Source organism: Echinops telfairi, unplaced genomic scaffold (assembly GCF_000313985.2).
Source record: "Echinops telfairi isolate 266 unplaced genomic scaffold, ASM31398v2 ScPeMD7_53;HRSCAF=182, whole genome shotgun sequence".
NCBI lineage: Eukaryota > Metazoa > Chordata > Mammalia > Afrosoricida > Tenrecidae > Echinops > Echinops telfairi.
In genome coordinates, this window is record NW_022103951.1 from 14,832,001 (window position 1) to 14,845,411 (window position 13,411).

At 46.9% G+C, this 13,411-nt stretch overlaps 1 protein-coding gene across 6 annotated transcripts in view; it reads left to right on the plus strand.

Moving 5' to 3' along the window:
• Window positions 1-13,411, plus strand: part of GPM6B (glycoprotein M6B) — a 153,012-nt gene that overhangs the window by 109,424 nt on the left and 30,177 nt on the right. The window contains exons 1-2 of one of the 6 annotated variants that reach the window (XM_004709959.3): window positions 2,527-2,872; window positions 11,714-11,833. The exons of 1 other annotated variant lie outside the window; for it this stretch is intronic. In XM_004709959.3, coding sequence (XP_004710016.1) covers window positions 2,812-2,872; window positions 11,714-11,833 — 181 coding nt within the window. In that variant the 5' untranslated portion in view covers window positions 2,527-2,811. Of the gene's footprint in view, window positions 1-2,526; window positions 2,873-11,713; window positions 11,834-13,411 lie in introns of those variants that run through there. 4 more of the 6 variants (XM_004709960.3, XM_045290690.1, XM_004709961.3 and 1 more) reach the window with 4 other exon arrangements.

The following is a 13,411-nucleotide window of genomic DNA, read 5'->3' on the forward strand; positions in this document are numbered from 1 at the left end:
CTCGTTTCACCTAGCGAACGACCAGTGGATTCCTTAGCAGTGGAGCCACTGTGCCACCAGGGGTCCTCACAGCCCTCCCAGGTGCTAGGATTACCCTGGTCCCAGAGAGTTCCTTGTGGCCCATCAGCCTGTGGGCGTCCTGGAGACAGGTAGCACCTCTTGTGTGTCCATGCCTCCTACCGATACATATCAGCACTTAGAGAGTTGACTGGGCTGACTTGAATTCTGCGGGAGATTTTCACATCTGCAAGCTGAACTGTATGGAGCTGATGTTTTCCTTGGTCAAGATCAGCAATTTCGTAAGGCTCAACCTAATGTAGCCACTTTGTAACAATAGTTATTATTCCTTCTTGGGCTTTTCAGAACATTCTTAATCAGCCAGACTGCTTTAGAGCTCTAAGAAGTATTCCCGCGCCCTGAGAGACAGTGCTGATTCAATTCTTTCTCCATCTCCAGTTTGCCTCGCCCACAGTGAATGCCGATGTCAGAAATGTTAGAATGGCATTGCTCTTGTTTTCTTCCATGCTGCTGACACTTTCTCATCCCACTTTTTTTCCTGATTCAAATGTTTATCATAAATATTAATCATAAGTGGTACAATGGTAACTGGCAGCATTATCGTATTTTGTCTGTCTGATGAGGGAAAAAAAACATTCTCACACAAAAGGCAAAAGAGATTAATTTCTTTACAGGTCGTTTTTCAGGGTGCCAGTCGGTGACAGTGGTAGGTGGAGGGTTTGTTTGTAGTTTTTCCCAACAGCTTTAACTTCACTGGTGACGCTGTAGAATGATGGTCGGCCTCCCTACTTTTATCAACATGCAAGTCGAATGCTCTAGAACAGTCTCCAACACGAGTATGTAGGTTTAGGCACCATCAGCAAAAAGAGTAAGTCGTTTTAGGCTTGTCCTGCTTCTCAGTCCCTCAGCAGGAGACAATCCTATTGGCAGGGCTCAGGGTTTAAGGGAACAAGGCATTGTGGCCGTGGTCTTCAAGGACAATGGCTAAAGGGAAAGGTGAGCTGAAAAATAGAAAGAAAATATCAAAACAGGCCAAACTGGTTTTTAAAATCTTTTCACGTTTGACGGGGCCCGAGGTATTAAATGTAGAAGGTTTTGGAGATTATCTCGAACTAATGCAGTAAAAGATTGGGCAGTTAGAGGATTTTTGATTCAGGATATTATATACTTTGCTTCTTTTTTTTTCTATTGTAAATCGTGAGCAACAAACCCTCAAAACGGGAGTTGTTGTTTTTTTCTGGAGAGGTGGTCTCCATTTTATCATTCGGTTTGTTTCTAGAAGGTTCCATTCACAGTCAGGAGCTCCTTCACCCCGTGCTTCTCCCAAGCCATCACTGTACTTGCCTGTGCCTCTATAAATTTTCTTCATTTCTGTTCGTGAAGGCAAATGACGCGCGAGCTACTGAAGCTTGGAAATACATGGCTCATAACCCTGATGGAGATGCGTCTGCCTTTATGACTTGAGAACACTAGTTCCTTAAGAACCTGGGGATCCAAGGTGGCTCATCAAACCTCCTGTTATTGATCTAATTGCCTTTATGCTGAACATTGAGGTGAGGATGCTGCTGAACGTACTCTTTTGAACTTGAGTAAGCTGTTCGAATGAGTCAGAAAACTCCACATCCAGGTGATCCCACCCAACAAGAAAATCCCTTGTATTTGATTTCCTTCTAGTTCTTTACCTGTTGCCTGTTAAGGCTAATTCAAAAATCAGGAGGAACGACTTGGGAGAAGTCAGAGCTTGAGGTGCCAAGGGTGAGAGGGCGGATTCTGATGTGGAATTGTTCGCTTCCAACCACCCCCTATTGTTAATCCCTGTCAGGGGCTTTTCTTCCATTTCTGTCTGGCTTTTCTCCCTTTTTTAGGCTGCAAACTGGAAGCTCAATAGTTTGAAACCACCAGCTATTCTGTGCGGAAAAAGATTACCCTTTCTACTCCCACAAAGAATCGTCGTTTCAGAAACCCACAGGACCATTTCTACCCTGTGCTCTAAGATCGCTTTGAGTTGGAATTGACTCAATGGCTGTGGGTTTTTGTTTTGTTTTGTTTTTGAACTCTACTAGAAGGCTTCACAACGATGCTGGGGAAATGTCATGATCTTGTCAGTGCATTTTTCCACGAACTTTTTGAAGCCCCTGCATCTGTCTTTTCGAAAATCAACTCTCCCAACGGAGGGATTGCTTATATGCAAGACAAATATTAAAGAAAGCGCAGAAAGCCGGTACCATGGGCAAGTCCTTGGAATCGGCTTAGGCTGCATGGAGGGTGGGGGTGGGGTGGGGGTGGAGGTGGGGGGTGGCCTTGTCCAGAGAGGAGGCAGGTCCAGTGGCTACAATTGCAGTCACGTGGTGGGAGGGGGCTCTTGGCTTCCACCTCCAAATCTCCTCCTCTGATGTCACAGTGCTCTAGCCATCCCTGGGAGAGTTCATTAACATTCCCGGGGTGCCTTGGCGCGGGAAGGAGGGGAGCCAGCAGCGCTCGCGCAGCGGGGGCGCGCGCAGCAAGTCCCAGTCCGCCCAGCAGGGTGACATTCGAAGTGGGATCCTGGGTGCCGTCTGGCGGCCGGCTCCCTGGCAGCTGTCTCTGGGCCAGTGGGCAGAGGCACATTGCATTGTCCCTGAGGAGACTCGCATCTTGGAAGGGCGCGGAATTGACCGGAGGGAGGAAGTGAGCAGAGCGTCTCCATCACGCGGGTGTCAATAGCAGCCGGAGGGGCGCCTGAGAGAAAAGGAAGAGGAGGGGAGAGGAGTGCGTGCTGGGGGGAGCCGGGGCATAGCATTTTTGGTGGATGCTATGAAGCCAGCCATGGAAACTGCCGCCGAGGAAAATCCTGAACAAAGCCAAGAGAGAAAAGGTACCCAGCCTCTGACAATAGCCTGTTTCCAGCTTTGCACTGGGGGGTCTTTGAAAGGGTCAAGCCTGGGTGTTTTTGTCTCTTTGAAAATGGCTCTGAAACCACCTGAGTGGCAGGGCTTTGCTTTCCTCCTCCGGGTGGCTTTTGCATGTGGACAGATGCTAAATTGCGAGAGCAGCCGCCACGCTTCAACTCAATACCTCTTCCAAATCCTTCTCCCCAATGTGGTATTGCATAGAAGGAGCCCTGGCGCTTGCCACCCGGGGGAGCTGGCTTAGGAAAGTGGTCTGATTTTTCTTAAATAGCATTAGTGGTCACTCCAGTCCTGTGTTCTGAACGTTACTCCGGCTTTAGAAGCCTTGGGCATGGTCCAGGGACCTGGAATGTGGGGCTTTCTGCTAATGCCGTGGAACTGTGGGGCACGCGGGTGCAATGTGTCTTGGCACCACGAATGCGCGATCACCACCGGTGTCAACTCTTGCCACCCAGTGCTGGTGGAAACGGGGAGCAGGGGACAGGGGGAAGTCCCAGGGAGGTATATCCCTCTGCTATTTATGACTCAGAGATTTGGAGAAGGAACAAAATGATAAAGGTTCTGTTTCTTGAAAGGAATTTTAGAACACCTCGGGATTCTGACACTCAGCATGGCTTTAGGGGGAACAGTGAAATGTTTTGCGGTAAGATCCTGGCAGAAAAGACAAGTTAGCAGGAAACCTCTTTTCCTCGCTTACGGACTGGTTACAAGTTGGGTCAGTGGCATCTCGCTGCATTGTCATTGATCTCTTTCGCCACAAGTGATAGACGACCGTGAACACACACTAGCACGGTCTATAACCACGCTGGCCATCCGGCTGGGAGATTTCTCACGGCCCTGGGGTCCGCTGACAGCCACTAAACAATAGTCATTCTCCAGGACACGGCTATAACACAGCTGGGGTTGGCTTGTGAATATATGGGTTGAACCAATATGAAATTTCTGCTCCCCCAACCATTTGTCACCCGCAGCAACAATTTTATGGAGTTCCACTTAACACTATCCCAGCGAGGAGGCGGCTTGGTTTTATCAGAGGGAATTTCTTTGGACCGCAATACGTTTAGTAACATTGTATCAGCAACAGAAGCAATTTTATTTTTTCAAATGGGAGTTTAGCGCAATCTCTACTCAAAGCCATCTTCCTCCTCCTTTCCCCCAGCCAGAAAACCCATGCGACTTTTCTGATGTGTGCGTGTGCCTTTTAATCTACGTTAAGTGACTAAACAGCATTAAGAGAAACTTGGGAATATTCATCAAGCTGAGGAACAGAGAGAAAAGCTTAAAGATTTATGCCCGTGATGATTAGAGACTAATTTGATTGCATACTTGGGAATTTCATAATACCATAGCATTGTTAGTCCAGCATGGTTTCTATCAGTGCTTTCTTAGAACAGATGATTTTGTTGAGTGTGTAATTTTATACTTGTTAATATGATATTGGCCAGCCAAGTGGGAGTTAAAACCCTTTGGTCTCTATAAAAATGTACCATCTGTTTTTCTGTCCACAAGCAAGCAAGGGTCAGAAAAGCTCGATAAAGTCCTTACTCCACAACCAGGTAGCTCGTCGTCATGTGGTTTTATAGACTGTTAGAGCTGGATGTCAGGGAAATATTATTTAAACGAATCTGCAGAGTGCCACCACATCCGTGGCAACCTGCATCTGAAAACTGGTCAGCCTCTGGGTTGAGAGGCAAAATTAGAATCAAAAAATACTTTTGGGGGGTATTAAATATCATCCAAATTCTTAACCACTAGCTCTTTGTGAATAATTGAAAAACACCAAGTTACCCAAAGCTCCCACCCTATGTGTCCTATACACCCGAATGAGAATATGGGCTAGGCAATTGATTTTTATTGATCTCTAGCAACGGGAGTCCTGAGTACTATGTGACCTGCCATAAAGGTTGATCTAGAAGTTGACCAGCTGATTACTCCCCACCTTTGAAATGAGCAAGTTCATAAGCCAGCTTCCCCAACTCAAAACTCACCCAAGTGTCTTCTTTGCCCAGTTTGATCCACTGTTGGCATTGAAGGCATATATGGACACATCAGAGGCCAGCCACCTCTGTCCCTGGACAGCTTTATCCTTCCACTGTTTCTCCCAATTGAATTTTATGTTTGATAAAATGTGTTTATTCCATTGAAATACATATTGAGCAATTGGACATAATTACTTAGAAAATATGTTCTGTGATTCCTGCATGGGTGGATCTGGATTCTTTTAAAATTATATTTCATTCTATGCAGTTAGTGGCTTTTCAATTGTGTGTGTGTGTGTGTGTGTGTGTGTGTATACCTTACCCACTTCTGTTCCTACTCTCCATATTGACTAGAAGGGATAATGCTTGCCTCTTAATTTGGAGTGTTATTGCCCAAATGTGAGAGTTACTCTATAGCTTGTGAAGAAATAACTTTGGATATTAGGTCTATAAATTAAGAGAAGCTTTCTAAACCAACCTTAGCTTTTACAGCCAGTATCCACCAGGGCCTAATGTCAGGGTGACATAGCCCAGGCTATGGGGGTTCGCCAACTCTCACACAGAGTGCCATGTCTCTCAAACTCAATCAGGATGAATTTGCTGTGATTTTAAATCAAAATGAATTCAAGCCCTTAACAAATAAAGTCTGTGGATTTTGAAACAGTCTTACAGCCTTTGTCATAGGACACCACAACTGTCGTTGGGTCCCAGTGAGTCAGTTCTGACTCCTCCAGACCTGTGTGCAACAGAAGGAAATACTGCCGGTCCGGCACCAGCCACAGCATCATTGATGTGCCCGAGTCCTTTTGTGGCAGGATACTGCTAAGGACCAAAATTCACAGGAAGGATTTAGGCCAGTGGTTCTCAACCTTCCTCATGCTGCGGCCCTTGAATACAGTTCCTCATGTGGTGGTGACCCCCCAACCAGAAAATTATTTTCGTTGCTACTTCATCACTGCCATTTTGCTGCTGTGATGCATTGGGCAACCCCTGTGAAAGGGTCGTTTGACCCCCAAAGGGGTCACAACCCACAGGTTGAGATCCGCTGATTTAGTAGCTCTTCAGGGATTTTCAAGTGAAGCATGCTGGTTTTCTCAGCCGACTGTCAGAAATGTCACTATTGATGACCAAATGACACCTTTTAAATAGTAAGCCTTAGGTGAAACCAAAGGGTGAAAATAGAGTACGCAGAGGCAATGGAGGAATGATCAGAACGAACAGAATCCAAGGAGATTGACCCCAGGACCCAGGTAAAGACGTGGCTAGTTGGGTCTCCATGGATTTCAGTGCAGTGTTACTCGACATCAATTCATTTGTGAAAAGCAGCACATCTGAAATTGCTTGGGAGTGACTAATCAGAGTAGAAAAACAATTGGATCCCAAGAACAATTTTGTATGCTCTATTGCCGTAATACTTGTGTATAAGCCGAGTTTTTCAGCACATTTTTATGCCGTTTTTGTGGTAAAATTAGGTGCCTTGGCTGATATTCGGATTGGCTTATACTCGAGCATATATGGTATATGGAAAAAAAAAACGCCTTTAAATATCTGTGATAAAAATTATTTTTCTGTGGAGAGCAAATGTTTTGAGAATGATGAGGGCAATGAATGTACAAATGTGCTTTACACAATTGATGTATGTATGGATTGTGAGAAGAGTTGTATGAGCCCTTAATAAAACAATTAAAAAATAATTTTTCTATCAGAGGAGTGCGCATCAGCTGAAACAATTATATGAGAAGGTTTCTGAAAGTGCATGGAAAGTGAAATTCCAAGATAATGGCATCTTTTTCCCCCACGCACTTTTCAAAATCTCCTTGTACCCAGGCTGGTGGAACCCCTGTGAATCATTGCTGAAATAAATTCCGGCGTCCCAGGCAGCCAATGTTAAATTCCCTAACCGCATAGGAAGAAAAACCATAGCCCACTGGAAACAATTTGTAATTGAAAATAGATGGCAGGGTGTTGTCAAGGGAGGAGTTGTTTTAAGATTAACACATCCATACCATATCAATTTGTTTCATCAACTAGATAGTCTTCTTCCTTTCTTCCATTCTTTTTTATCATAGCAAAATGCATTACCCTTTTGGCTTTCTCCCCCCACCCACACGCACACACAAGCCACCTTCTAGGAGGCCCGTGTAGCCGGCAAGCCAACCAAACAAAGTGACCCATTAAACAAGGGGACATTCTTCCTGCTGATGGTCCAAGAATTCTTTGATGTTGAGAACTTGAAGACCCTTTTCTAACTTGATTGTGTGCCGGCAGCACAAAGGAAGGTCTAGATGCAGGTTTTCTCTGTAAATATCTGCCAGAGAGGACATCTGAAGAGAAGGTGTCTGGGGACTGGGCTGTAGTGGGAAAAAATGGCCAGCCAGATGGTGCTGGACATATGTGGTAGGGATGATCCAGCCTTCTTTGTTTTGTTTTTTTTTTCCTTTTTTAAGGAAATGCAAATGTGGGAAGGATCACGAGGAGCCACGTGGCATGGCTCCTTTTCTTCCTGACATTGCCATCAGTCTCCTTGCTAAGAAGACTCCACCTTGCTAGTTCATGGATTCACATGGAACAAGCATTCTGGCTTGCTTCTGGAATTTCGATTTGCCTTTCTTGAAACGGAGGGTCGCTCCTGGATTTTTATAACTGTCCTTAAACATGTCCCATTTCTCTGTAATTTGGACGTAGAGGTAAATTGACAGCCAACAACCTTAATTAGGTGATGTATCTGGAAACATGGGACATAGACAGTGTCCCATGATGTAAGTACCCCCTACACACACACACACACACACTGGGACTTATGTGTTGAATAAGAACTGTTCCAGAAATGCCCTCTGGCCTTTGTATGTACTGTGTGGGGGGTTGCCTGAGGGAGCAGATGAGCTTTTAAGAGATTGAAGTGTCCATTCCGGCCTCATAGATGCCTTTGCTTGGTTGTTCACTTAATAATCTTCTCCTTTGAAGCGCTACCCTTCCTCCACCCTCTCGGCTCGTGTTAGACTCATCTGACAGACCAAGACCAAACCACTGCCATCAAATCGATTCTAACTCCTGGTGACCAACTCATAGGTTTCCTCCTCCTGTGTAGCCACTGGTGGGTGTGAACTGCTGATCTTGCTGTCGGCAGCTCCGTGCCTTAGCGTACAGTGCCACCCGAGCTTTTGTAGGGACCATACCATGAGATGTGGTTTGATGTTGGTTTGGAATCATAATCGTGCTGGTTGCTGGGAAATTAAAAAGCAGGCCACTTTTCAGGGAATCAAGTAGAGGAACATAAAAGAATTTCCCGGCTCATAGACTGACTATCACTTGCATGAATTGTTTTATTCTTTAGTGGGAGGCAGCGTCGTTCTTCTGGAAAAGGTCAGATCATCAAAAATGTTAGTCTGGACGGAGCATGCTGTCCCTCCTGGACCTACTCAGCCAGAGCCAGTACTTACATCACTGAATGTGGCTCTGTGTCGAGAAAACTTGACTTACAAAAGCAGGTGGCCATAGCCGGCCAACCTCTCCTGCAAACCACAGTGTTGTTCTGGTGGTCATTTAATATTTTACATCACTGCCCAAAATGAAGGATGATAAGCCCACCTCTCAAAGACCTTGCCCCATGAATCGGGGCTCTCCAGGAAGCCGAGCCTCTGTCATTTCGTTGCTTTGGGTTTCTTAAAGATGAGAAAGACTACCAGTCTGTATTTCAGCTGCTCGGCCTTCAGCATCGAATCACCTTGTCTGTAAAAGAGAAGACACGGACCAGACCTTGTTTGCACTTTATTTATTTTTATTCTGCTCACAAATCTCAGATAACTGTGCATTTATCCATCTAACCCAATTCACAGGTACAAAATGTCAAATTGACATTTACCGCATGAAATGTAGAAACATACATGCTGGAAATATGGGTGACACCGATCACGCGCATCATGTCGGGCAGCAGCCACCTCCTATCCTTTTCCAAATGCTTTCACTCCCATGAACAGTCACTCCATGACCTAAGCCAGGGCCCGCACCCCCTTCCCTCCCCTTCCCAGTGATTTCTCATGGGTGCCCCTGGAAATGAACCCCTCACCGTTGTCGCTCTTCCTAAGCCACACAGCTCACTTCAGCCACAACTGGAAATCCTGTCCTGGGCTGTCACGGTCTCTTGCTTTTCTCTGAGTGCCCCGTCTTCCACTCTGAGCTCCGCAGGACAGCAAAGAGGTACTCTTCCAGGCTGCCCATCCCAGACAGGGTCTTTGGAATACACCCTTCGAGACGAGGCAGTGCCTCAGTGCCAGGTGGCTCCCCTCTAAGTGTTGCGACCTTGCCCATAGAGTTAAAAAAAAAATCAACATTTTGCTCTTTGAAAGTGTTCCAATCACAGATTTAGTGGCTAATTAGTGTTGGCTCCAAAAGCTAAAAGGAGCATAATTTACTTTTCCTTTATATCTAAAGATTCACGGTAGTCAAAACGTCTCAGTAGCATGGACCCAGGGAGGTCAGAAACAGCGGGTGCGGTTCCTGACCTCTCCCCACGGCTGCTGGAGTCTCTTGTTCTCCTGGTGCTGGTGTGTTTGTTGTAGGTGCCTGCAGCTGCTACCGAAAGGTTTGCAGACACCCTCCCCCATGCACACCAGGAGATGTGGACAAACAGGCAGGAGGGGAGCCCCCAGACTCACATGACTGACTTGGGTGGAGGTTAAGTGTGGCAGGGGACCTAGAGGGCCATTTCCTGGCCAAAAGCTTTCACAGTTGTTCTCCTGTTTATAGCCAAATACTTATTTGGCAAGCATTTATTGGGCACCTACTGTGTGCTGGCCATGTGACACTATATATATTTTTTAAGGAAGATGACCACTTTCAGGCAAAGTGAACTATACTGCTTGCGTGAGTTTGATATGGAGGGCTTCCAGGACCTTTTATTATTATTATTATTCCATTGTACAATGAGGTGACGGTGACGTCGCCAGCTTCAGGCTCTTTCCGCAAGCGATGTCTGAGCAGGATCTCCGCAATCAAACAAACAGTCTAGCTTCGGTGTAAGGCCCCTGAAATAACATTCATGGCCTGGGACCCGGAACATTTTGGCAGGAGGCAAAGAAGTAAAGCTCACCTCCAGAGGGACCTCAGAAAAATATGGTTAACCACTCCCTTAGCCAAAGAGTGGAAAACGAGCAAATCTACAGGCCACAAGAAGTCATCAGGTGCTGGGCAGTCAGTTCTGACTCACAGCGACCCTGTTATGCACAACAGAACGAAACACGGCCTGGTCCTGTGCCAGCCTCACTCACCATTGCTGCCAGGGGGACCCGGTGTCGCAGCCACTGTCAGTTCCAACATGGTGGTGTCCAGTGGCCCCAGCTCCCACCAAGCCTCTGGCTGAAGGATCTTGGTCAATTGATTTCCTGTAACCTTGCCTTGCTTTCCCTCCTCAGGGAAGACAAATAGTTCTAGTAGCTGTTTCATGAGGTGGTTGTTACAATTGAGGTGGACCAGGTGCAGTGTGCTTCCTGCCCCACCCCCCCACCCCCAGCATTGTTCTTGACGATAAAAACAAATATTCTTTTGTTGTCCCAACTTTACCCTGGCTTTTTTAAAAGATGTTTTTATCCTACCTTGAAGTCCAAAAAAGGTTTTCCCTGGAAATGGTGTCTGTACTTCCCAAGCTGGAATATTCTGAGTGTCTGGAGATGTGGTGGAGAGCGGAGCACATGCCCGTCAGTCTCATAGGCCTGCTTACTTGGTCCTTGTCTTCAGTAATTAGAGGTGCTTGAGCTGCTAATGGAATAATTGCCCACAGCAGCAACAGAACCATTTTAAAAAGCCTCTTTTAATATTTATGGCATCACAGAAGGACCTACCTCAACCCCCCCTAATTTGTGTGTGTGTGTGTGTGTGTGTTTTGTTTCATGTGATTCTCAGACATGAACCAGCCAAAATGATCTTATGGGCTCTAAGGGATTTCAAGATTCAGGTTCAACTAACAGTTACCAAAAAGCCTTCTTTATGCCAGGCAAATTGATAGGTTTTCTCCTCCTCAAGGCCCTCCGTGCTATCAAGGCAAATCTGACTTGCAGCCACCCTAGACCTCTGAGAAGTGGTAAATACAACCAGAATCCCCACCACCACCACCCCTCCTAGAATCCAGCTATCACCAGGTCTGTGAGTAAGCAGTGGTGCTAGTCCTTACAGCCTAGACTTACAGCCCGTTCTCTCTGGCATATGAGGAGATCATGAGAATAGGTCGGGTTCAATCCAGAACATTCTGGATTCTGAAGCACCGAGCTTAAGATCAGGCGACAGAGACTGTTGCAGATGAGAGTGGAAAGGCAGGTGCTTCATCCAAGATTCGGCAGACCATGGTCTATCTGCCAGATTTCCCGGATGAGGGCTTGGGTACTGATATGGAAGCGGGCACGGGTATGCACCTCTGCTTGGGCAGCTGGCAATGATGATATTGCTCTCTTGGTCTGAAAGTGAAATAGAAAGAAAAATATTGTGAGAAGCCATATTCCCACTCGAAACTAGTGTCTGCCCCAAATGAGCCTCCTAAGGGGTGGGAGGGGGTGGGGTGGGGTGAAAGCAGCACAAATAAGGAAAGAAGACCGTGGAGGGTGGGGGATCTATGTTACCTCACATGCAAACCCAGAAGGGGCAGGTGTAAAGCAGTGCCATTTGCTCATACTGACTGATGAAGCTGCTACTTACTGAGGAGTCGCGTTGCAATCGTGGATGTATATGGGTAATACCCCTGCTGCCTGTAAGTCTGTGTTAAAAGAATAACTAGAAATGCTTATGTAGACTCTTTGCTGGGGATGGAGACACTGACTCTTTGCCACCTGAAATTGGCAGTGAACAGCAGAGCTGAAATGGAAATTGGCAGGTACCACTGGATGTACCCAGGCTCAAAGAACCACCAGTACCATCCTGTGCCAACCCAGGGGGACAGGGCTGGCCCCTTGAGCAGTCCAGGTAAATACAGCCTCGGGATGCGTTCTCATAGCAAGTCACTGTTCTCTTTACTATGATTTGTAATGGCTTTATCAGTTTGGTGACATTTTCTGTTTTGCTTTGATGCATTTATTTGTTCACATGGGTGTGGGTGGAATTGGCCCGTTGACAAGTTGTAATCATCTTTCTTTTTCTCCTCTCTCTCTCCATTCCACCCCATCACTCTCCTCTTTTTCCCCCCTCCCTTCTGCCCTGTCCTGCCCCTTACCCCCTCTCCTCAAAGGGAGCAGTACCCAGTGAGCTGTGCTTTTGGCTAAACCATGACATGTCCACTGGCAGAACCAGTAATGGGGCATGGGGGAAGCGCGGGGAGGGCGTAGGCATCTTGTACATCCTGCCACAGGGCCAAGCGCTGAGCCTGGGTGCCCACAAGTGGTCCCAAGTGTCTTCCCAGCCCCGCTGCCTGGCACCAACTCTCTTTCCATCTCAATTATTGCCTTTGAGAAAGAGAAAAGCAAAAAGCAAAGTCCAGGAAATTAGGATTGAATAACTGTGGGCTCCGCCCCCACCAGGTAGGTTCCTGAGATCCACTTTCCGGTTTCCTTGCTCAAGAAGGACGCTGATCTCTCCGAACTGCCAGGTGCTATTTGTGGGAGGAGCACGCGCCTGCCAACTTGGGGTGGGGGTGGGGGTAGCGAGAGGGAAGAACTGCCAACCACCCTGACAGTCTCCCCTCCCCCTCCCCAGTGCCACAATCCGTTCCCAGCAGGTCTCAGTGATCCAAGGGACAGAACGGTGGACCTAAAGGGATGGTGGGCCAGATCAGCTCTGCCACTACTAAAGGAGGGCCATGACACCGGTGTCCTTGCTCTCAGGGAGGCCACTTGCCTTTTCAAAACCCAACCAGCAACCATCGGGTAGCACCACCTACAACCCAGCTGAGAGCACACCTGTAGCCCAGGCCTGCAGCCCCATCAAATGGCAGGGGCTGAAAGCCCATAACTAATCCAATAGTGAAGCGTTTGCATTTTCCTTTTAAACTTGATCTGTAGCTTCAGGTTACCATGTCATCTGACTGTGGATTTATTTCTCGATCTTGAGAAATTCGACATAGGGCCGGTAGGGGCCGGCTCGGCATGCATTTCTGTTATGTGGTGGTTATAAAAAGGGAGCAAGAGGTTATGATGACATTCATTCTCATAGAGCCTTTAAATTGATGGTAATGGTAGGTTCTGGGATCTTGATAACAAATCTGTCATTAACACCACACACATACACACACACACACACACACACACACACAACAACAACAATAAATACAAACCCACTGCAGTCCAGTCGATGCTGACCCTATAAGACAGAGGAGAACGGGCCCCTAAACCCCCAAGGCCTTTCATCTTCCTGGATGCAGACTGCCACATCTCTCCAATCTGCTGTTAGGAGGGATTAAGCCATACGATGAAATGTGTTGGGGTCATGAAGCGGACTGAAATTCTGGTACATGCTACAGAAGAGAAGAAATCCTGGTACACCCCTACAGAAGAGAAGAAATCCTGGTACACCCCTACAGAAGAGAAGAAATCCTGGTACACCCCTACA